This window comes from Thunnus maccoyii, chromosome 3, assembly GCF_910596095.1.
Source record: "Thunnus maccoyii chromosome 3, fThuMac1.1, whole genome shotgun sequence".
Lineage (NCBI taxonomy): Eukaryota > Metazoa > Chordata > Actinopteri > Scombriformes > Scombridae > Thunnus > Thunnus maccoyii.
In genome coordinates, this window is record NC_056535.1 from 17,671,813 (window position 1) to 17,693,758 (window position 21,946).

The window sequence follows — 21,946 nt, forward strand, 5'->3', positions numbered from 1 at the left end:
AATATATTCTAAAGTACTCAAACCTATCGCCTCAGAAAGTCTCAAAATCCAAATCTTAATACTTTTATGACGAATCTTTGGTAAATTAGTCATTTCTTTCTTATATTGAATATTTTCTGTGAAGCAAGAGGCTCAGGGAATATTTTAAACTAAGGTTACTGATAACCGATAAGGTTAATAATCTCCTCCAGACATGTTTTAAGACATAAAATAATCCGCTTGGCAGCATCATTTGTTTCTGTTTTGCGTTTTCCACAAAAATTCTTAAAATTACATCTACCATTTGTCCCTGTTTGAAGAATCCAGAGACTGTAAATACTAATTTGTAGTTTTAAAGATTAAACTACTAAACACAAGATGTCTCCTACTTCACTGAATCGTCTATTGTCAGTGTATGTGTGCACTGGTAGCTTCAAGTTCCCACAACACTTCTGTAAAATGCATACTGGACTGTGATTGGCTCAAAACTAGTTGTGATGTCATAAATCATTCTCTTTGGTAGCAGAGAAACTTAAACCTTTCAGCAGATGAATGTGAAAACAGCCTCAGAGGACAATCAATATTATTTAGGGGTCCGGAAATTCTAGCTATACCCCAGAGTCCAGTGTCTTATATAGCACATATGGCCAATTACAATGAACCAGATATAAATAAATCGCAGCTGCAACCAGGAAATTTGGACATTTTATTTTAAAAAAGGAAAAAGGATTGTGAAACATGTAGGTTTTTCAAATTCTTTTTATTACCAATTTACTTTTGACATGAGAAGTTTGTATTCTGGTAAATAAATAGGGATCAAATATATTTTTGATGTTCATCTAGATGTTACAAATTGTGTTTTAAGTGAATCCTTTCTCTCCGATTATTGAAATATAAAAGCAACATTGTGCAACTATAGGTCACAAAGTGTATCAGAAAAAACCTAATTGCCTACAGCACCAACTGATCAATACAACAAATAACTGAAGATAAAACCTGAGTGATCTTTGAATGTGACTGTTCATAAAATAATATTTGTTGCTCCTCTTCATTGTTTTAGATGAAAAGTTGCCCATTAAATCATGTTCATTTCATGGACATATTCTCAACTTCATAACAATAAATCAGTTTGTAGCCCAGTTTCTTACATTAATTAATAAATTACTGACTGGATATTACTTATAATCCCTCAGATTATGTTACTGATGACACTGAGGTACTCATCTATGGCTCCATGTGCTGTGTTATCAACAACTTCCTGTAAAACCAGAAGCTTTTAAAACTGATTGAGGACAATGTGATGCAAGTGTGAAGAGCTAAAATATCAATAACACAGACAGACCGTCTACATTATCCTATTAAACATAAAAAACAAGGGCAAATGAAATATATTGTTTATTTACAAGAAGACATAGGTTTACATTTTAGGTTTCTTTTTTTTTCCAGAAAGGCACTTGATCAAATACTTGATGCAAATTATCAATAAGATTAAGGAAATTTCAATTTGGTAAAAGGCACAATTAAAAAAAAAAGCAAAAACACATGAGGCAAAGATGAATGAAGGGTGTATACCAAGATGAACGTGAACAACAAAACATGAAACGGCATTCAAATCCTTTTCCCAACACCGCTGATTAAAAACAAATCTTGGTATATTTGATGAAGGCTTAAGAGCTTTAATGTAAAACTAATCATCAAATATTAATATCACCGTGAATCATCTCAGCTTTGCAAGAACGCCTAAAACAAAAAAAACCAAGGGAGATGGCAAAGTTACAAACCGAAAACAAAACACACATACATGGCATAGAGTGAAAACAAAACATGGATACTTCAATAGGTAAACTATTCAACTTTCCCAAAAACAACCTTGAGATGAGTGGCGCTGTCATAATGAGATAACTGTATGACAGGAAAACAGGAAAATGTAATGCATGATGTTGTAAAGAAAAGGGACACAAATCTGATCTGATTCTGGGCAGATGAGCAGACAGGAGGTCGGTGAGAGGACTAGAAACAATGAAAATGAGGGAACGTGTGATTTAAGGCAAGATTATCACCTGCTTAGTGTAACCCGACAACCTTCAATATGCTCGCTTGTCTCAAATAGAGCAGAGACTCCAACAATGACAGGTGTAGTGGTGACCTGACTACTAAAAATCAAAGAATCCTACTGCATAGCAATGAGGGGAAAAAAGGGGATATGATTGTAAAAAAAAAATATGTACATTTTACTGTTTGTTCCTCCAGAGTTTGTTGGTCGGCGAGCTACTGTTTACGTGTACAAACTCTTTACAGCACGAGTGCAGCCAACGAGACGGTCAAGTTTGCTAACAGTTCCCCACTTTTAGTTTCTTTTTTTTGTTTTTGCCACAATCATCCTGTCCGTGGAATGTTTGGAACCTGAGTGTGCAAACGTTTTCTCACCACACTCAACTAAACTGCACCCATCCCGATGTGACAGCATCTTTACTGGAGCTGTGGAGAAGAGGCGATGAGGACATGAGAGTGATGATGGGAGTGAGGACACACACACACACACACAAAAAAACAACACAAAAACACATATGATGGATGGATGATGTGACGCCATCTTTGTAGAAACTTACTTGGAACCTGCTGATGTGAAATCTCCCCACATGTCAGAGCTGGGCTGAGCTGCAGGGACGGGGGACCCGAAGTCTAAAAGAGTGGCTGGATGAGGGGGAAAATAGTCTTGTGTCAATATGATAAGTGTGAACTTTTTTTTTTTTTTTTTTAAACATCATGTGAAGAAGAAAATATATGCACAGTGATCACCAGCGTTTGTTTGTTCAGCTGGGGCCGTCTGCTGGCCTCCAGGAGGCGGTATGACACCTCCAGCCTTCACTCCTGGTGGAGGTGGGAGCAGACCTCCACCCATGGGCCGCGGTTTGGCACCACCTGCCTCCTTCTTCTTGATGTTCTGTGATACAGACAATCATGACAGTTTCTAAACAAATAGTTCCAAATAGTTACTCTTTTCTTGCTAAACGTCGTCTAAAATCAAGGACTATACATGCAAGTGGCCCAGATCTGATATTACAAAAAAAAAAAAAAAAAAAATCTGATTTGGTTTGTTCACACTTCCGAGAACAAAAATCAGATCTGAGTCACTTCCAAATGACTATTTCACTGGGCTACATGCTCACCCCAATGCTGATCTTGATAGTCTGTCCTTCCTTGAAGCTCAGGTCCAGCTTAGGTGCGGCGCTCTGAGAGGCTTCCAGTTTTGCAAGCTCGCCTTCCTGCTTCACCCACCTTTAGAAAAAGAGCATGAAAGCATAATGATTATCAATGAAATTAGTTTCGAAAGACAGTTTAATGATGCTTCTACAGAGCGTCAAAGTATCGGCCACTTTGTTAACTGCTGACATAGTTTTAACAACTATATATGTAGTTAATAGTTATGATATAGTTTAACAAAAACATTTACATGATAAGACAAATGTGTAACATTGAGTGTGAATTTAAAAAAGAAAATCAATATGCAGGAGTGCAAGGATTTTTCTATCCTGGCATAATACACCATGAGCATGTTGCAGCAGACTGACTGTGAGTAGGTCTCGTTCACATATTTATAAGATTGTTTTAGTGCTAAAATGCTTTGCGAAATACTTTTACACCAAAAATGTAGGCATCTCAAATTGAGAAATGACACACAGCTTATTTTTAGAAGTTTCTCCTAACTCTGCCTGTTAGGAGAAACTTTTAGGATGTTTTGTTAATACGGATCCAGACGGTAAAAAGTCAGTGTAATGGAAGTTTAACTTACTTAAAATGGTCTTGTAAAGCTACGTTGAAGTCAAATGAGTCTCCACGATCAGCAAAGCCAAGACCGATAAAAGCATGACGACCTGCATTCGAAGCAATTGTAAAGACAAAAACACATTAAAACATAAAACATACATATTCCTGCAGTAAGATATATATAAAAAAAAAGTCAAAGAAGAGCAGAGGACAACTGGGACTTAGCGATGGATCAAGTTTCCACCATATTAACCCAAATATAAGACTATTTAAGTGAAGTTTATCTAACGACTAGGTAAATGCCATTAACAGCAACACATAGGGCATGTTTGTAAAAAAAAAATCCTTTTTGAATTAATAATCTACTATCAACTGACAGCTCCAGTGTTACAGTGACAGATGAGTCAAGTTAACCAAGTCTTCAGGAGCTCTGAAGGCACCTTTAAAGATCATGATGATCAACAACGCAGAGCCGTCAAACAGCTTTCAAGCAGCCAAGAAATACACTTTTTAAAATGTAAAAACAAAGAGAAAATCTTTCCATTGTTCAGGGTAAAGCTGATTATTCCACGTCCATAGTCCAATCTGAATGCTGATGCACTTGAAATGGAAACCAGAAGAACTTGTTGGCTTTGTCATATTTCGTCTAATTTAAAATAAATGTATACATTTGTATTTAAACGGATTTGTTTTTTAAATCAATACAGTCCTACTACATCAATGTGACATTACACTTAAGAGATGTTTAGTACAGTAAATCTCCTCCTACTTAATTCAGTCTTATGATCAGATTCGTCTTATATTTGGACCAGTATAATAACTCAATTAAACCAGTTTACCTTTATATTTTCATTGATATAGTTCACATGAAAGTTGCTTACCATTGCCGTCCTCTATCCGGATCACAAAGTACCTGCTGGAGTCTGTTACTGCTTCAACTACACAGCCTGGATACTGTTCGACCGGAGCTTGGGCAAACAGCTCTCCTGCAAAGAACACAGCAATCAGTGCCTCATTGTTACTTTCTGTGTTGCGAGTAATAAAGTAAAAAAAACGTGGTCGAAAAGGACAACGCAAGGTAGCAAAACTTGTTGACAGCTGCTTTAATCACACTGTGACCAAAGTGTCATGTGTTAAAGATGGATGAAACAGTGGGTACTACAAGATGCTGGCAGGTGTTACAGTGAATTGTAAAGAAGACACACAAATATCCAATGTGGTGATTTACGTATGAGCACACTGACACAAGGAAATGTTTTTGTCTACCTGTGTTTTTGTCCTCTAACTTGATGAAGGCCATCTTGCCTTTAGCTGTGATTTTCATCCTGCCGCTCCATGCAGGTTCATCCAGCTTCCAGTCAGCAGCGCTAGAAACACAGATGAACACAAAAGCTGAACATGAAAGTAGTTTGTGATTCTAATTTACAGAAGCAGCTGACTTCATCACCAAGCAGCTGTGGCTTTTTCACAGCAGGAGGAGGAGGAAGTGAAATTGAGAAATTTCGAGAAGGCTAAATATGAGATGTTCATGGAAACAGTGATCTTTTGTTGCCAACTAAAGAATAGCAACACTGTAAAGATCAGCCAACATGTCTTTAGAAATTGTTCAAGTCTTAAAATTGTGAATCCCTTCAAATCTATTGGCTCCTTCCAATACATCTTATCAAGACTTACAGTAGGATGAACTAATATAAAATATGTGACATCTGTGGATCCTTTAAAGCTCTTATTAGGCCCTAAATCCTTGCTGGTTGGGTTTGAATGTAAGTTTATGATGTTACCTAAGCACAAAAACAAACTGTGAGGGAGGGAAGATGTAGATTTACTGTTCAGTGAAGTTTGTAAAACACTGAACATGATCCTGAAAATTGTTTTTTCAGACCAAAATATTTTGCATGACAGTTTCTTTATGTAGAGAGACAAACAATTTATGAGCAGCGATAAAATGTACATAAACTGTATGTAAATACTTGCACTTTCAGCTACACACACACACACACACAAACGCATTAGGAATTAGCTTTACGCTCTTGCATCCATTATCGGACAGATGTATGTCGAGTAATCTTTTTTTGAAACGTCCGGATATGAAGTTATCTCTAATGTCATCATTTCAAATGTCCCCCACGACTTAAGTCAATTTTTTTTTAGAACAACAGGTGTAAGTCGCAAGTAAAATAAAGATCAAGTCTGGATGACGGGGTCCGAGTTCCGTAATCTAAACACAGGTTAAGCTAACTAACTTCTACTGCGGTAAAATTGTGTTTCTAAATGGCGTTTTTTAGCGCATCTAGCCAGTTTTGTTCATTTAGCTTCATCGTTTGTCGTATCTGGCTGTCTGGGCTGGAAACATCCGACACAATTTAGTTACAACAAGTTCAAAGAAGCAAACTTCTATCCTAATAACTGTCCGATAATGGGTGCATTGTATTAGCTAGCTGACAGACACTCGCAGGCAGTCAGACTCGTCAGTTAACCGCTGCTAACGTTTCGTGTTTCTGCGGTTATCTTACCGATATCCACGGTTAGTGGCCCGCGGTGGGATCCGGTAAACGTGAACCTCGGGCTTCACACAGAGCATCGACTCATAACTGTTATCTTCTGCCATTTTGTCAAGTGTCACACTAACTAAAGGCAAACTTCCGACTTTCAACGCGTTGTTCGTGCCTAGATGGTAACCCTAGATTTGCGATAACTCTCGCGAGATTTCTATTAAGTGTTCATTTTAACCCAAACCATGATCTTTACTTAACCCAAACCAATTGTTTTTCCGACTAAATCCAACCAGACCTTAACCACGGCGTTGTCACATCATTGAGCATAATTATTTTGTGAAATGACAAACAACGCGCACAATGAAAGAACAACGCGTACTCTCTCGCGAGAGTTTTTTTTTTTTTTTTTCAAATCTAGGGTTACCATCTACGACACGACCGTTTTCAATGGACACCGAGCAACTGAACCAACCGAACAACGAGCCGTCGTGCTCGCTTCAAACAGCGCCGCGTCCGGTGAGGATGGTTTGAGCAAAAATATGTGACAGTGTAAATCTCCCACGGCCACAGTGACAGTTATGTGTCGGTGAGGATGTACATTCACAGCGTACATTATTATATTTCTATATTATGGTCAGGTGCATGACAATAAATTAAATTAAATTTTTCTTTTTTCTTCTCTTGAAATTGGTTGAATACCAATTTCAATCGGTATTTAAATGATGTCCTTTTAAACTATACTATGGTCCTTTAAATGTTGTTTTAAAGGTTTTTTGAATGTTTTCAGAAAAAAAAATCTGTGCAGTCTTGTTTTGTTATGTTGCATTTGTATTGTATATATTTTGCAACAAATGTCCATTCATTTTTGATACATTCTGTGGATATACACTCACCAAGCATTTTATTAGGAACATCTGTGCAATATTGCAATTCAATACAGTGGTGGAAAGTAACTCAGTACATCAAGTACTGTCCTTCTTAAGTACTTTGTACTTTACTTGAGTATTTCCATTTTCTGCTACTTTATACTTCCACTCCACTGCATTTCAGAGGGAAATATTGTACTTTCACCAAATAAATACTTGTTCAGGCCCAATATTTAACAAATAAGTTCTCTTAAGTTTTCTCTAAACTTTGCTTAAGTTTTTCTTCTTTCCTATACCCAGCTGACATTAGTCACAGCAGCTGATTTTTTGCAAAACTACTTTTACTTTTAATACTTTATGTAAATTTAGCTGATAATACTTTTGTACTTCTACTTAAGTATATCTTAAATGCAGGACTTTTACAAGTAATGTAAAGTAATTTTACATTGTGGTATTGAAAATAAATGCCTCATACTCAAACAACCTCCTGCTGAAGAACTAAGCTGTTTCACATAATACAAAACAAACATATACCAAGTTCTCTTTGTTTTAAGTGTCTTTATTAAAGGGTAATCAATTTCCATCTGTGTTTTCAAGTCTCAAAATAACAATGACATCAAGTCAGCCTCAAACTAGACAGGCGGCTGTAAAGGACTGAAACAAAGCTTCATGGGTAGATCACACAGGTACAGGATGGTTATCTACTGTAGGTGGTGGCGGTGATGGTTATTTACTCTTCAATATCAGTTTAAAATGATTACAGAACAATTTCATCTCAATAACTGAACCTGATCCTTGGGAACAGTGTATTAAGGGCATGTATTCATGATGAGATGGTCCACTCCTCCTAACAGTGAGTGTTTACATGCGCACAAGTATGCTGGTTATGATGTTTATTTGTTTTGGGGTTGTTGTTTTTTTTGAGTATTCAGGTTGTTTGCACATGTAAACATCACATCCTGGTTTCAGAGAGCTGGATAAGGCCCACTTGTTAGAAACCTGAATACTGTTATCATTTACATATTTAAACGTCATATCCCAAATAAGATCAAAACCAGAATAAGACTCAAAACTGGGATACTTATGTGCATGTAAAAGTACTCAGTGTATACTATCTCATAAAATAAAAATACTGAGATATAGGAACTGCAATAGACAACTGAAGAGCAATGTAAAGGTAACTTCATTTCCCAGAAATCATCAGTTAATGATGCAATCCGAACTTAAATGTCTTATTTTTAGCAGTTGGTGAGGTTAAAACAGGTGGTACAAATGCAGTTTTTTTTTTCAGCTTTATTTGTAAGTTTGCGTCATGGAGAATTTGCTCACTACTGTTTAAACGCAAGGTGTATAATTTACCATTTCAATTAATTACTCTCTGTGAAGCCTACACGTCCTATGAATATTTCCAATCAATGATTTTGACTGACACCTGAAACTATTTGGACAAACTCTGCTGAAAGCAGTCACGGAGCACTTCTGTGAGAAAAGCATTATTGCACTCTTACTTTGTCTGGTTTTATACTTCCTAAAACTCTTGCTTAGTTCAGCTATAAACTGAGCCTCAGTTACGTAGAGTTTATTCAATGGAATAATGAACCAATCACGAGTGCACAAAACAGCACTAGATTAACAAGCTCTTCCTGTTGGACAGTATACTTATGTAACCACAGGTATCATTTATCACTTAAGGCATAAAAAGGGTCAAAAGTTCAAAAATTGCTGCAGGTATCGTTTATTTCGAACCTGTCAGTAACTGTCAGTACTGCTAACTCGTCAGTATTTGATTAGATTGTTGGTTTTCAAGGTTTGCAAACTTTTATTTTCAATCAGTTGCAAACGAGGCGACAATGGTCTAAAATCCTGTTGTGTGAAAAACACTTCAGGAAAGACCAGACAGTAGAATTTGGCTTCATACTTAAGGACACCGATTAAAAGATGATTTTTTTTGTAGTTTTCAGCACAAACTCCCCTGACAGAATGTTTTCCAAATGAAGCAGTTGTCATGTGGAGTCATCCTCCACACTGGCCATCAAAAAGTTATTTTTGAAGAATTTACCAGCCATCATTTCAATAACACACAGTCAGTCAATATATTAAAACAAACCAGTCTGCGTTGTCGTTGGCTATAAGAGAAGTTCCAACTTAGCCATGCTAAGCAAGGCAACACAAGCAGGGACATTAATGCATCACTATGCACTTCAGATTTTCAATTCATGAATAGGTCAGACTTTTCCTATTTTTATAAAAATTTTATATGACACTACCAATTAAGTTAGCTATGCAGGCTACATCATCTAGTCGCCTATAAACTACTGATCTCCTGACTTAAACATGTCTCAAACTAAAAAAGAAAAAAAAAAAAACACAAACTTGAGAAAACAATGTTAAGTGTTTCAAATAAAAGATTTGAAACAACACAGATAATTAGGCAATATGTAAAAAAACAAAACAACCCAGGGAGTAATTTCATTATTATTGCTTGAATAAGCTTAGATTTAATGACACTCTGTCCTTTCGATCTATAATCTTTGGCCACAGGCTGTGTGCCCACCGGACATTTCTTTTATAGCCACCAGTGCCAAACAGAGGCCTCTGGACTGTGGAAAATGCTGGTCTGGGCTGCTCCCATTGCTATGCAACTACAGTATTAAAACACACTTCTGAGCACAGTGTACTTTTACTGAATATATCTATCTATATCAGTATGACTTTCTATCACCTTACACTCAAGCTGCTGAACCCATAGTTAACTCTCGGCACTGTCAAGCACTTTATTTCCACCGAACCCGGCTTCCCGATGGACACACAGCCATGACTGACTCCACTTCCCACCGATACCTTCAGTGGAAAGGCCAGCTCACTCGTTTGCACGTCTCCGGGGACTTCCCGCAGATTGACGAGCTCTCCTTACTCTCCCTGAAGGGACAGACACCTGATGCCCTGGCACTCAGCCGGCCAATGAGAGTAAGAATCATAGGGCACCTCATGGTACATCAAAGTATCACAGTGTGTAGGGACGTGAGGCAAAAGCCTGTCCACAGTGTGGAACAGAAGGGGTTTCGGATCTTTGGCTGATCTCTGCCAGCCCCTTGCATCGTTCCACAGAGGGAAAAGACAAGGCGAAAGGCAAAGACCATGCCAGTAAGCAGAGTAGAGAGAGGGTGGCATAGTTCGTCTCAATCCCCATGGTGCGTCTTCATATTTCTAATGTCTGTCAAATTTTGTGTTGCCCCACCACTCTGCTCTTCACACCACGCACAACCCCAGTAACTGCCACCCTTCACGCCCTCTCAGGGAGACAGCTGATCCCTTGCAGCAGCAGCAGCTCCTGTTTATCTGCAGAGTCGGAAGCCTGAGGTGCCGTCTGGGCCGGTGGGCTGGCGGATCACGTGATTGTTAGGACGAACTGGTTCTGATGGTTGCTGCGCACTCACACGAACTGGCCTGATGATGAGGAGAAATGAGAATGAATCATAAAAAGTGTTGTTTTTTTTCACTTCTAATTTATCCATCCATGTATTCTCTTTTCAATTTTAACAAGTGTAGAAATGTAGAAATTTTGTTGTTTTTGCTTTAAGAGCTTTAAGAAATCTTACCTGTCCTGGCATGGATTGTCCTGAGGCGTATCATCTGAGGAAGCACTACCCAAAATCCTTCTCCGGGCTTCTGCATACTCCGCCTCCCGCTGCGCCAAAGACTTCATCTGCTGAGAGGGACGGGACGAGGACGCAAGGTTTCCTGCAGTACCGTTATTTGAAGGACGCTTTAAAATTCTAATTTGTGGTGGCGGTGCCGCAGGAAGAGAGTCGTCCTGGATTACAATAGCTGTTCGCACAGGTGAACCACCTGAACCCAAACTGGATTTCCTGCACAGGTGAGAAAATGTTAAGAGGAATAAAACTATTTGCATTTATATATTCTTACCATATTTTAAACATTTTCAATAAAGTTCTTGATTGCTTACTTTGCCTCCTGATTTATTTTCAGCTTAGCCTCAAGTCTTCTCTCTATTTCCTGAGGAGAAACAAATATTTAATACATTTTTATTGCTGTCCAACAACTTCTTTCACGCATGTCTCATTGACCTGTATCGCAAACATGTTCACAAGATCTGGATTTCTGAGTTGCTAATTTGTCACTGGCATCTTAGAAAACAAACTTTTGACAGATATTACGACAGAGTTCAATCATCACAAACCAATAATCTCTCACTACGGTGAGAAATATATTCCAATTTAATCTCTGATCAAAGTTTGACAGGTAATTATGCTGATTGTAGTGCTATCACATAACAGGTGCTATTCGATGCATAAATCAATACATTTGCTCTTATAGTGCAACTATAATGGACAATATAGATTTGCTTCACTCAGTAGAGTCACATAGAGGGTCTTACATTAATCAGATTACATTTGTTCAGAAATTTACAATTGTGCCTCTACTTTGGTCTTTTGTTGGCAATATGTCATTTATCATATACAAAAGTTTACATTACACTGAAATCCAAAAAACATGACATAATATGCACTGAAACAAACGTCACCGTTGTGGCACTTTCTCAGTGCTTTTGTAACATCAGACTGGATCAATAAAACGCAGCAGCCCTGAACATACTACACTGTTGTGGTGTTATTACTTCAGTGCAGCCTGTCGTTTCCGCAATGGGCGGGTCTACACAATGAGGATAATATAGGGAAATCTCGACTTTGTTAAGAATAATTATTTATTTCATAATGTTACATGGCTTTCCCCGCACATAAAAAGCTAATTTTCGTTCAACAAGTAAAATAACATGACGGCAGGCTCAGTCCCACGTCGTTGAGGGACAGCGGGGCCTGCAGACTGTTTCTCTGGCCGTATTTCAAAAACGAAACCACATATTCAAGCTCCAGACACATCCAACCTATCACGGATATTTGCTCAGTAACCGGTTGACTGTCAAACTGAAATCTTGTTAACTAGAGCCTCTGTAAACACAATATGTGAGGTTCGTGTTTCTCACCCCGCTGTCCGCCGCCTCTTCCCAGCTCTCTGCAACCTCTTCATCCTCCATGTTGATCAGCGCTGCTCGCTGCTTTCCTCTTCGGCTCCCCCGGCTAACTGTCTCCCGTCCCCGCAGACACAGGCATGGGACGGTGGGCAGCGTTCACGCAGGATCGCCGGGAGCTAAATTTTGCGACTTTTTCTTGTCAGGCGAGTGCTGATTGAACAGATTAGCAAAGCTTTCCTTGGCCGCGTGTTAGCCTGCTAGCTTGAAGCGCCACTGAGGGTAACCCCCTGCCTGTTGCTTTAAATCTGACGTCACGTCCACCTCGGTAAATCAAGCGACTACTTGTGACGTCACCACGCCGCCTAGAAAGAAAACAATGACTGTAAAATACTTTTAAATATTAATTTACTTATATTTAAAAAAATATTTATTTATCTTATACTGGCCCTTTATGCAGCCCCTCAGTTCAGCCTCTGTCTGAAACAGGTTGTTTTAGCTCCCGTCTCTTCAAGGCCCTCCTCCCAGTGAGCCCACTCTGCTCTGATTGATTGGTTTTTGGAAACTGTCCCTTGACATCCACCTGTCAGGTGGCAACTAAGCAGGTCCAAACACACTGAGGTGCAAACACAGACTGGCCAGAGACAGGGCTGGAATGAAATCGTGTTTATTTAAGCACGGCACTGTTAATTAGCCACATGAGGCCCAGGGAACGGTTCACAGCAAAGCCAGGTGGAGATCCCAAAAGGTGAAGTATGGAGCCTGGTGGGTCCAGGTTAGGGGAGTGGGGCAGACAAGGTGAGGCAAGGTCCAGGAGACAAGGGCCAGAGAGCAGCACAGACAGAATCCAGCAGAGGCTACGATCTGGTAGAGCTGAGAATATATAGGCAGGGTTGATTGCAGGATGAGGTGCCGCTGGTGGTGCTCTGCTCTGACTCCGGCATACCTGTCTCCACTCAGACAATCAGACACATGCGCAGGGAGAAGAGGGAGAGAGCCACTGGAGAGATGACAGTTAGAAAGACATAGAATTATTTCACTACTTTTTCTTGTTCTTTACTCAAAATGTCAACTTCTTAAATAAATCTGTACATGTTCAAGCCGAAATCCAATCGGGAGTATGGAAGTGGACAACACAAACAAACGTGGAACAACCTAAGCAACAACCTTAGCAACAAAGGCTGTGAAACAGACAGCCATTTATGGGCATGTGCAACAAGTTGATGTCAACTTGTCTGCAAGATAGGAAAAACTGTCACAAACAAAGTGTACAGAGCAGGTTGAAGCCTGGAATTTGACTTACAGCAGCAACAACAAATTCTTCAGGGAAGAAGGAACACGTCACCCAGTGCAGCAGTGTGGCTCACTGATGTGTTTTTAACAATTTTTGGACAATGGAGCACTACGGCACAGAGGAATATGATATATCAGGCTTTGGATACACGCACAATAGGCTACTTGTAAGTAGTATGAGTTCATTGTTAGTTTGGCTCTGCACATGAGATTTGTGGACAATAAGAAAAATATGTAAAAAATCGCCATCCAGATCCTTTTACCTCAGGTTTTGGAACATGATATATTTAACAGATTAGTTTTATATAGTTTAACATAGATATTGGACATCATAACAATGTATAAATAACAGAAAATCACAAAAAGAATAATATGTCCCCTTTAATTTTCAGTGCACTTGTTGGATTGATAACACAGAAGGCAAAATGTGACTCGGTGAGTCTAAATGATTACTATCAATAGAAAAGTCAGTTGTTTTGGCCACATTGTCCATCTGTACCCTTTGCTGTGTTAATCTGGAATAAAGCCATGGATGTAATATGTGCATCTGTAAGGCTGTAGGAGATCAAACAGGTGGGAAGGAGCCCATCCATGTAGTATTTTATTTCTATTGGGTAATAGTAGCACTTTAAAATCCAAACTAACACAAAAGAGACAATGAGACAAATATTACTTTTGGCTCATTGAAGTTTTTTATTCAAATGAAAGTATCAACACTAAACATTTTCTTTCTGTATTTCTTACATTTCATTCAAATGCTTTTTTCTAATTTTACATTGTCACAAATCATCAAATTCTCACATGACATGTGAGGAAGGCGGTAAAGCCGTAGCGGGCTGTTTTTCCCCAGAAATGACTTGAACCGTTCTCCGAAGACATGAACTACGGCGCTGTTGAATTCTTCTGTGATATCTTCTCTGATGGGTGTCATTGAACTGTTGTCAACCATTTCCTTCCACTCCTTCTGCAATTTTTCACAAATTTTATCATGTACTTCTGGTAGAAATTGGAAAGAATCAATCTTCTGTTTTCCACGGTCCAAATGATCCTTCCGCAGACCAAACGGACTTTCTGCCAGTCTTGAAAGGGCTTTTCGAGCCGAAGCGATATCCTTCCGGAGTGTGTTTCTATCAGGGCCTTTGACTTGTGATAGTGTGTTGTAAATATCACTCTTCCTAAACAGGTCTCCCAAATACTTATGGTCCAGTTTGAAAGGGATCTCCTTGCATTTTTCAATACGTGAATGAAAATCACTCCTGGGACATGAGATGGTGGAAAAGGTGAGATTTTTCCAGTAATTCGGACCGCTTAGTCCCCAAAACTGAGTGAACGCCACGTCAGTTAAAACCTTATATTTTTCATACCAGTCATAGGCTTTGCGTAAAAGTTGAAACATACAAGGTTCAGTTTTGTTTTCCCTTTTCAAACACGGGCTATTGTAAGTGTAAATCTTGATATGTTGCACCATTGGTCCATCACAGCGTAGCAAGTCATCCAGTTGTTTGATTAACTTTTCTTCGCTGTGTATGGCTCTTTTATCCGTCACTCCAGTCTGGTTTGGCTGGACGTGTGCTGCACCAGGATCCTCCTTCTTCTTTTGAAAATCCGGATAAACTTCTGGAAGTATCATTTTCCTCTTGTCTCTCATGACCACAACAGCAAACGCATATTGCTTGTGTCTTCCAAGTTGTTTTGTATTTGAGGATTGTATGAATGATCCCCATACTGGGTCAGAGTACCCAGCGTTATCTTCCTCTCTTCCATGAGGACTCAGTCGCATTATGCGATTATACACTTCCACTTTGTCAGGACAGTTTGTGGTTTGTTCCCATCCGTCTTTGAAGAAGTGGATACTTTTCACTGGGTCTCTACACCAACAATCTAGGGTTGGTGAACAAGTGGCACAGCAGTTTGTGGTTTCTGAATGTCCATTCAGATTCTCTGAGGCTTGATTTTCACCAGGGTGAAATCCTTGTTGGTTTTCTCCATTCATTGTATGGCTGGTCTGTAAACTTCTCATCATGTGTGGCGTTAATAGTTTCTTTTTGAAACATTTCTTTTTGGAGAATAAATAAGTGAGACTTTTGCTTCCACTGGACGGTGGAAACAAGGGGAGAGAGCTGTGTATCTCATACAACAGGAGTACGCAGCGGGCTGGAATCGAACCGGCGACTTTCCCGTTCCGGGGGCCTGTGCAGTAACCGCTGGGCTACCAGGGCACAAACCATACATGGGTCATTTTTGGATTATATGAATAGACCTATGGTAGGCCTGAATCAAGCTGCTTCTGTCAGTGGAGTTTACTTGAGTCATTTGAATTCAGAGCTAAAACAGCACCAGGGCTGTGTGGTGGCACAAGACAATGAAATACCATCCAGGAAGTGCAGCTGCGGTAACCAGTATTGTCTTTGCAGAAACTGATGAAGTGGAACAACAAACCTCTACTCAACTTTTGCTCAACTAGGACTTCAATCAAATTGTATGACAAACCTTTCTGCTATGGTTCTCAGGCTGCTTGAAGCGTCTTTTGGGGCAAAAATCCGTGCTGCAAAAAGTCCAAAAATGTGCAGACAACGGTTATAACTTAGCAGAGATGTAATGGAGGAATGTGTTATCCAGTGTATCATTAGTGATATAGCCGGTTTTTCTGTTTGTGACTAAATGGGGGGGTGATTCCTTGCGGTGAGGGGAGGCGTTGAAGTGTTGTATCTTATGGCTTTACTAGTGGTTTAAGTTCCGCATATCTTAACATATATAAAAAATACTGTGATTTGTAGAATCATTCGTATGCTCAATATGGTTTTTCCGCAAAAAACGTTCAATTGCCTCGTGGCAGTGTTAATAACATAGATCACACAACATAAAGAAAATATACACAATAAGAGTAAAGATGAAAGAGCTTTAATGAATAGAAAGGTTGTGGAGAAAAAATGAAGGAAATTTAGTATTATGTGACAAAGCTCCTTTCATTTTCAGTGCACTTGTTGGATTGATAACACAGAAGGCAAAATGTGACTCGGTGAGTCTAAATGATTACTATCAATAGAAAAGTCAGTTGTTTTGGCCACATTGTCCATCTGTACCCTTTGCTGTGTTAATCTGGAATAAAGCCATGGATGTGATATGTGCATCTGTAAGGCTGTAGGAGATCAAACAGGTGGGAAGGAGCCCATCCATGTAGTATTTTATTTCTATTGGGTAATAGTAGCACTTTAAAGTCCAAACTAACACAAAGGAGACAATGACACAAATATTACTTTTGGCTCATTGAAGTTTTTTATTCAAATGAAAGTATCAACACTAAACATTTTCTTTCTGTATTTCTTACATTTCTTTCAAATGCTTTTTTCTAATTTTACATTGTCACAAATCATCAAATTCTCACATGACATGTGAGGAAGGCGGTAAAGCCGTAGCGGGCTGTTTTTCCCCAGAAATGACTTGAACCGTTCTCCGAAGACATGAACTACGGCGCTGTTGAATTCTTCTGTGATATCTTCTCTGATGGGTGTCATTGAACTGTTGTCAACCATTTCCTTCCACTCCTTCTGCAATTTTTCACAAATTTTATCATGTACTTCTGGTAGAAATTGGAAAGAATCAATCTTCTGTTTTCCACGGTCCAAATGATCCTTCCGCAGACCAAACGGACTTTCTGCCAGTCTTGAAAGGGCTTTTCGAGCCGAAGCGATATCCTTCCGGAGTGTGTTTCTATCAGGGCCTTTGACTTGTGATAGTGTGTTGTAAATATCACTCTTCCTAAACAGGTCTCCCAAATACTTATGGTCCAGTTTGAAAGGGATCTCCTTGCATTTTTCAATACGTGAATGAAAATCACTCCTGGGACATGAGATGGTGGAAAAGGTGAGATTTTTCCAGTAATTCGGACCGCTTAGTCCCCAAAACTGAGTGAACGCCACGTCAGTTAAAACCTTATATTTTTCATACCAGTCATAGGCTTTGCGTAAAAGTTGAAACATACAAGGTTCAGTTTTGTTTTCCCTTTTCAAACACGGGCTATTGTAAGTGTAAATCTTGATATGTTGCACCATTGGTCCATCACAGCGTAGCAAGTCATCCAGTTGTTTGATTAACTTTTCTTCGCTGTGTATGGCTCTTTTATCCGTCACTCCAGTCTGGTTTGGCTGGACGTGTGCTGCACCAGGATCCTCCTTCTTCTTTTGAAAATCCGGATAAACTTCTGGAAGTATCATTTTCCTCTTGTCTCTCATGACCACAACAGCAAACGCATATTGCTTGTGTCTTCCAAGTTGTTTTGTATTTGAGGATTGTATGAATGATCCCCATACTGGGTCAGAGTACCCAGCGTTATCTTCCTCTCTTCCATGAGGACTCAGTCGCATTATGCGATTATACACTTCCACTTTGTCAGGACAGTTTGTGGTTTGTTCCCATCCGTCTTTGAAGAAGTGGATACTTTTCACTGGGTCTCTACACCAACAATCTAGGGTTGGTGAACAAGTGGCACAGCAGTTTGTGGTTTCTGAATGTCCATTCAGATTCTCTGAGGCTTGATTTTCACCAGGGTGAAATCCTTGTTGGTTTTCTCCATTCATTGTATGGCTGGTGTGTAAACTTCTCATCATGTGTGGCGTTAATAGTTTCTTTTTTGAAACATTTGTTTTTGGAGAATAAATAAGTGAGACTTTTGCTTCCACTGGACAGTGGAAACAAGGGGAGAGAGCTGTGTATCTCATACAACAGGAGTACGCAGCGGGCTGGAATCGAACCGGCGACTTTCCCGTTCCGGGGGCCTGTGCAGTAACCACTGGGCTACCAGGGCACAAACCATACATGGGTCATTTTTGGATTATATGAATAGACCTATGGTAGGCCTGAATCAAGCTGCTTCTGTCAGTGGAGTTTACTTGAGTCATTTGAATTCAGAGCTAAAACAGCACCAGGGCTGTGTGGTGGCACAAGACAATGAAATACCATCCAGGAAGTGCAGCTGCGGTAACCAGTATTGTCTTTGCAGAAACTGATGAGGTGGAACAACAAACCTCTACTCAACTTTTGCTCAACTAGGACTTCAATCAAATTGTATGACAAACCTTTCTGCTATGGTTCTCAGGCTGGTTGAAGCGTCTTTTGGGGCAAAAATCCGTGCTGCAAAAAGTCCAAAAATGTGCAGACAACGGTTATAACTTAGCAGAGATGTAATGGAGGAATGTGTTATCCAGTGTATCGTTAGTGATATAGCCGGGTTTTTCTGTTTGTGACTAAATGGGGGGGTGATTCCTTGCGGTGAGGGGAGGCGTTGAAGTGTTGTATCTTATGGCTTTACTAGTGGTTTAAGTTCCACATATCTTAACATATATAAAAAATACTGTGATTTGTAGAATCACTCGTATGCTCGATATGGTTTTTCCGCAAAAAACGTTCAATTGCCTCGTGGCAGTGTTAATAACATAGATCACACAACATAAAGAAAATATACACAATAAGAGTAAAGATGAAAGAGCTTTAATGAATAGAAAGGTTGTGGAGAAAAAATGAAGGAAATTTAGTATTATGTGACAAAGCTCCTTTCATTTTCAGTGCACTTGTTGGATTGATAACACAGAAGGCAAAATGTGACTCGGTGAGTCTAAATGATTACTATCAATAGAAAAGTCAGTTGTTTTGGCCACATTGTCCATCTGTACCCTTTGCTGTGTTAATCTGGAATAAAGCCATGGATGTGATATGTGCATCTGTAAGGCTGTAGGAGATCAAACAGGTGGGAAGGAGCCCATCCATGTAGTATTTTATTTCTATTGGGTAATAGTAGCACTTTAAAGTCCAAACTAACACAAAGGAGACAATGACACAAATATTACTTTTGGCTCATTGAAGTTTTTTATTCAAATGAAAGTATCAACACTAAACATTTTCTTTCTGTATTTCTTACATTTCTTTCAAATGCTTTTTTCTAATTTTACATTGTCACAAATCATCAAATTCTCACATGACATGTGAGGAAGGCGGTAAAGCCGTAGCGGGCTGTTTTTCCCCAGAAATGACTTGAACCGTTCTCCGAAGACATGAACTACGGCGCTGTTGAATTCTTCTGTGATATCTTCTCTGATGGGTGTCATTGAACTGTTGTCAACCATTTCCTTCCACTCCTTCTGCAATTTTTCACAAATTTTATCATGTACTTCTGGTAGAAATTGGAAAGAATCAATCTTCTGTTTTCCACGGTCCAAATGATCCTTCCGCAGACCAAACGGACTTTCTGCCAGTCTTGAAAGGGCTTTTCGAGCCGAAGCGATATCCTTCCGGAGTGTGTTTCTATCAGGGCCTTTGACTTGTGATAGTGTGTTGTAAATATCACTCTTCCTAAACAGGTCTCCCAAATACTTATGGTCCAGTTTGAAAGGGATCTCCTTGCATTTTTCAATACGTGAATGAAAATCACTCCTGGGACATGAGATGGTGGAAAAGGTGAGATTTTTCCAGTAATTCGGACCGCTTAGTCCCCAAAACTGAGTGAACGCCACGTCAGTTAAAACCTTATATTTTTCATACCAGTCATAGGCTTTGCGTAAAAGTTGAAACATACAAGGTTCAGTTTTGTTTTCCCTTTTCAAACACGGGCTATTGTAAGTGTAAATCTTGATATGTTGCACCATTGGTCCATCACAGCGTAGCAAGTCATCCAGTTGTTTGATTAACTTTTCTTCGCTGTGTATGGCTCTTTTATCCGTCACTCCAGTCTGGTTTGGCTGGACGTGTGCTGCACCAGGATCCTCCTTCTTCTTTTGAAAATCCGGATAAACTTCTGGAAGTATCATTTTCCTCTTGTCTCTCATGACCACAACAGCAAACGCATATTGCTTGTGTCTTCCAAGTTGTTTTGTATTTGAGGATTGTATGAATGATCCCCATACTGGGTCAGAGTACCCAGCGTTATCTTCCTCTCTTCCATGAGGACTCAGTCGCATTATGCGATTATACACTTCCACTTTGTCAGGACAGTTTGTGGTTTGTTCCCATCCGTCTTTGAAGAAGTGGATACTTTTCACTGGGTCTCTACACCAACAATCTAGGGTTGGTGAACAAGTGGCACAGCAGTTTGTGGTTTCTGAATGTCCATTCAGATTCTCTGAGGCTTGATTTTCACCAGGGTGAAATCCTTGTTGGTTTTCTCCATTCATTGTATGGCTGGTGTGTAAACTTCTCATCATGTGTGGCGTTAATAGTTTCTTTTTTGAAACATTTCTTTTTGGAGAATAAATAAGTGAGACTTTTGCTTCCACTGGACGGTGGAAACAAGGGGAGAGAGCTGTGTATCTCATACAACAGGAGTACGCAGCGGGCTGGAATCGAACCGGCGACTTTCCCGTTCCGGGGGCCTGTGCAGTAACCGCTGGGCTACCAGGGCACAAACCATACATGGGTCATTTTTGGATTATATGAATAGACCTATGGTAGGCCTGAATCAAGCTGCTTCTGTCAGTGGAGTTTACTTGAGTCATTTGAATTCAGAGCTAAAACAGCACCAGGGCTGTGTGGTGGCACAAGACAATGAAATACCATCCAGGAAGTGCAGCTGCGGTAACCAGTATTGTCTTTGCAGAAACTGATGAAGTGGAACAACAAACCTCTACTCAACTTTTGCTCAACTAGGACTTCAATCAAATTGTATGACAAACCTTTCTGCTATGGTTCTCAGGCTGGTTGAAGCGTCTTTTGGGGCAAAAATCCGTGCTGCAAAAAGTCCAAAAATGTGCAGACAACGGTTATAACTTAGCAGAGATGTAATGGAGGAATGTGTTATCCAGTGTATCATTAGTGATATAGCCGGTTTTTCTGTTTGTGACTAAATGGGGGGGTGATTCCTTGCGGTGAGGGGAGGCGTTGAAGTGTTGTATCTTATGGCTTTACTAGTGGTTTAAGTTCCACATATCTTAACATATATAAAAAATACTGTGATTTGTAGAATCACTCGTATGCTCGATATGGTTTTTCCGCAAAAAACGTTCAATTGCCTCGTGGCAGTGTTAATAACATAGATCACACAACATAAAGAAAATATACACAATAAGAGTAAAGATGAAAGAGCTTTAATGAATAGAAAGGTTGTGGAGAAAAAAAGAAGGAAATTTAGTATTATGTGACAAAGCTCCTTTCATTTTCAGTGCACTTGTTGGATTGATAACACAGAAGGCAAAATGTGACTCGGTGAGTCTAAATGATTACTATCAATAGAAAAGTCAGTTGTTTTGGCCACATTGTCCATCTGTACCCTTTGCTGTGTTAATCTGGAATAAAGCCATGGATGTGATATGTGCATCTGTAAGGCTGTAGGAGATCAAACAGGTGGGAAGGAGCCCATCCATGTAGTATTTTATTTCTATTGGGTAATAGTAGCACTTTAAAGTCCAAACTAACACAAAGGAGACAATGACACAAATATTACTTTTGGCTCATTGAAGTTTTTTATTCAAATGAAAGTATCAACACTAAACATTTTCTTTCTGTATTTCTTACATTTCATTCAAATGCTTTTTTCTAATTTTACATTGTCACAAATCATCAAATTCTCA

General features: G+C 39.5%; 2 protein-coding genes across 3 annotated transcripts; both read right to left on the reverse strand.

Moving 5' to 3' along the window:
- Positions 1 to 1,361: 1,361 nt before the first annotated feature.
- Positions 1,362 to 6,567, reverse strand: necap2 (NECAP endocytosis associated 2). Of its 2 annotated transcripts, none has more exons than XM_042406075.1 (8): positions 6,261 to 6,567; positions 5,014 to 5,114; positions 4,629 to 4,733; positions 3,773 to 3,854; positions 3,150 to 3,258; positions 2,770 to 2,923; positions 2,589 to 2,673; positions 1,362 to 2,457 (listed from the first exon to the last, which is right to left on the reverse strand). In XM_042406075.1, the coding sequence occupies exons 1-8, from the start codon at positions 6,353 to 6,355 to the stop codon at positions 2,412 to 2,414; spliced, it is 777 nt and encodes a 258-aa protein (XP_042262009.1). In that variant the 5' UTR covers positions 6,356 to 6,567; the 3' UTR covers positions 1,362 to 2,411. The 2 variants fall into 2 exon arrangements, with proteins under 2 accessions (XP_042262009.1, XP_042262010.1); XM_042406076.1 differs by having other exon boundaries at positions 2,779 to 2,923; positions 6,261 to 6,559.
- Positions 6,568 to 7,651: 1,084 nt separating this feature from the next.
- Positions 7,652 to 12,451, reverse strand: LOC121893918 (SUZ domain-containing protein 1-like). Its single transcript, XM_042406090.1, has 4 exons — positions 12,114 to 12,451; positions 11,076 to 11,125; positions 10,708 to 10,977; positions 7,652 to 10,555 (listed from the first exon to the last, which is right to left on the reverse strand). Exons 1-4 carry the CDS (start codon positions 12,162 to 12,164, stop codon positions 10,444 to 10,446), a joined length of 483 nt encoding a protein of 160 aa, XP_042262024.1. The 5' UTR covers positions 12,165 to 12,451; the 3' UTR covers positions 7,652 to 10,443.
- Between the last annotated feature and the right edge of the window lie 9,495 nt (positions 12,452 to 21,946).

Bases quoted from the DNA above. Each gene is read 5' to 3' on its own strand.
- LOC121893918 (XM_042406090.1), bottom strand. From the start codon at position 12,164: ATGGAGGATGAAGAGGTTGCAGAGAGCTGGGAAGAGGCGGCGGACAGC. The intron at 11,126-12,113 runs GTGAGAAACACG...GTTTCTCCTCAG, and splicing joins AAGAGGCGGCGGACAGCGGG to GAAATAGAGAGAAGACTTGA. The intron at 10,978-11,075 runs GTAAGCAATCAA...TCACCTGTGCAG, and splicing joins AAAATAAATCAGGAGGCAAA to GAAATCCAGTTTGGGTTCAG.
- necap2 (XM_042406075.1), bottom strand. From the start codon at position 6,355: ATGGCAGAAGATAACAGTTATGAGTCGATGCTCTGTGTGAAGCCCGAG. The intron at 3,855-4,628 runs GTAAGCAACTTT...CTTCGAATGCAG, and splicing joins CCGGATAGAGGACGGCAATG to GTCGTCATGCTTTTATCGGT. The intron at 2,924-3,149 runs GTGAGCATGTAG...TCTGTATCACAG, and splicing joins CTATCAAGATCAGCATTGGG to AACATCAAGAAGAAGGAGGC.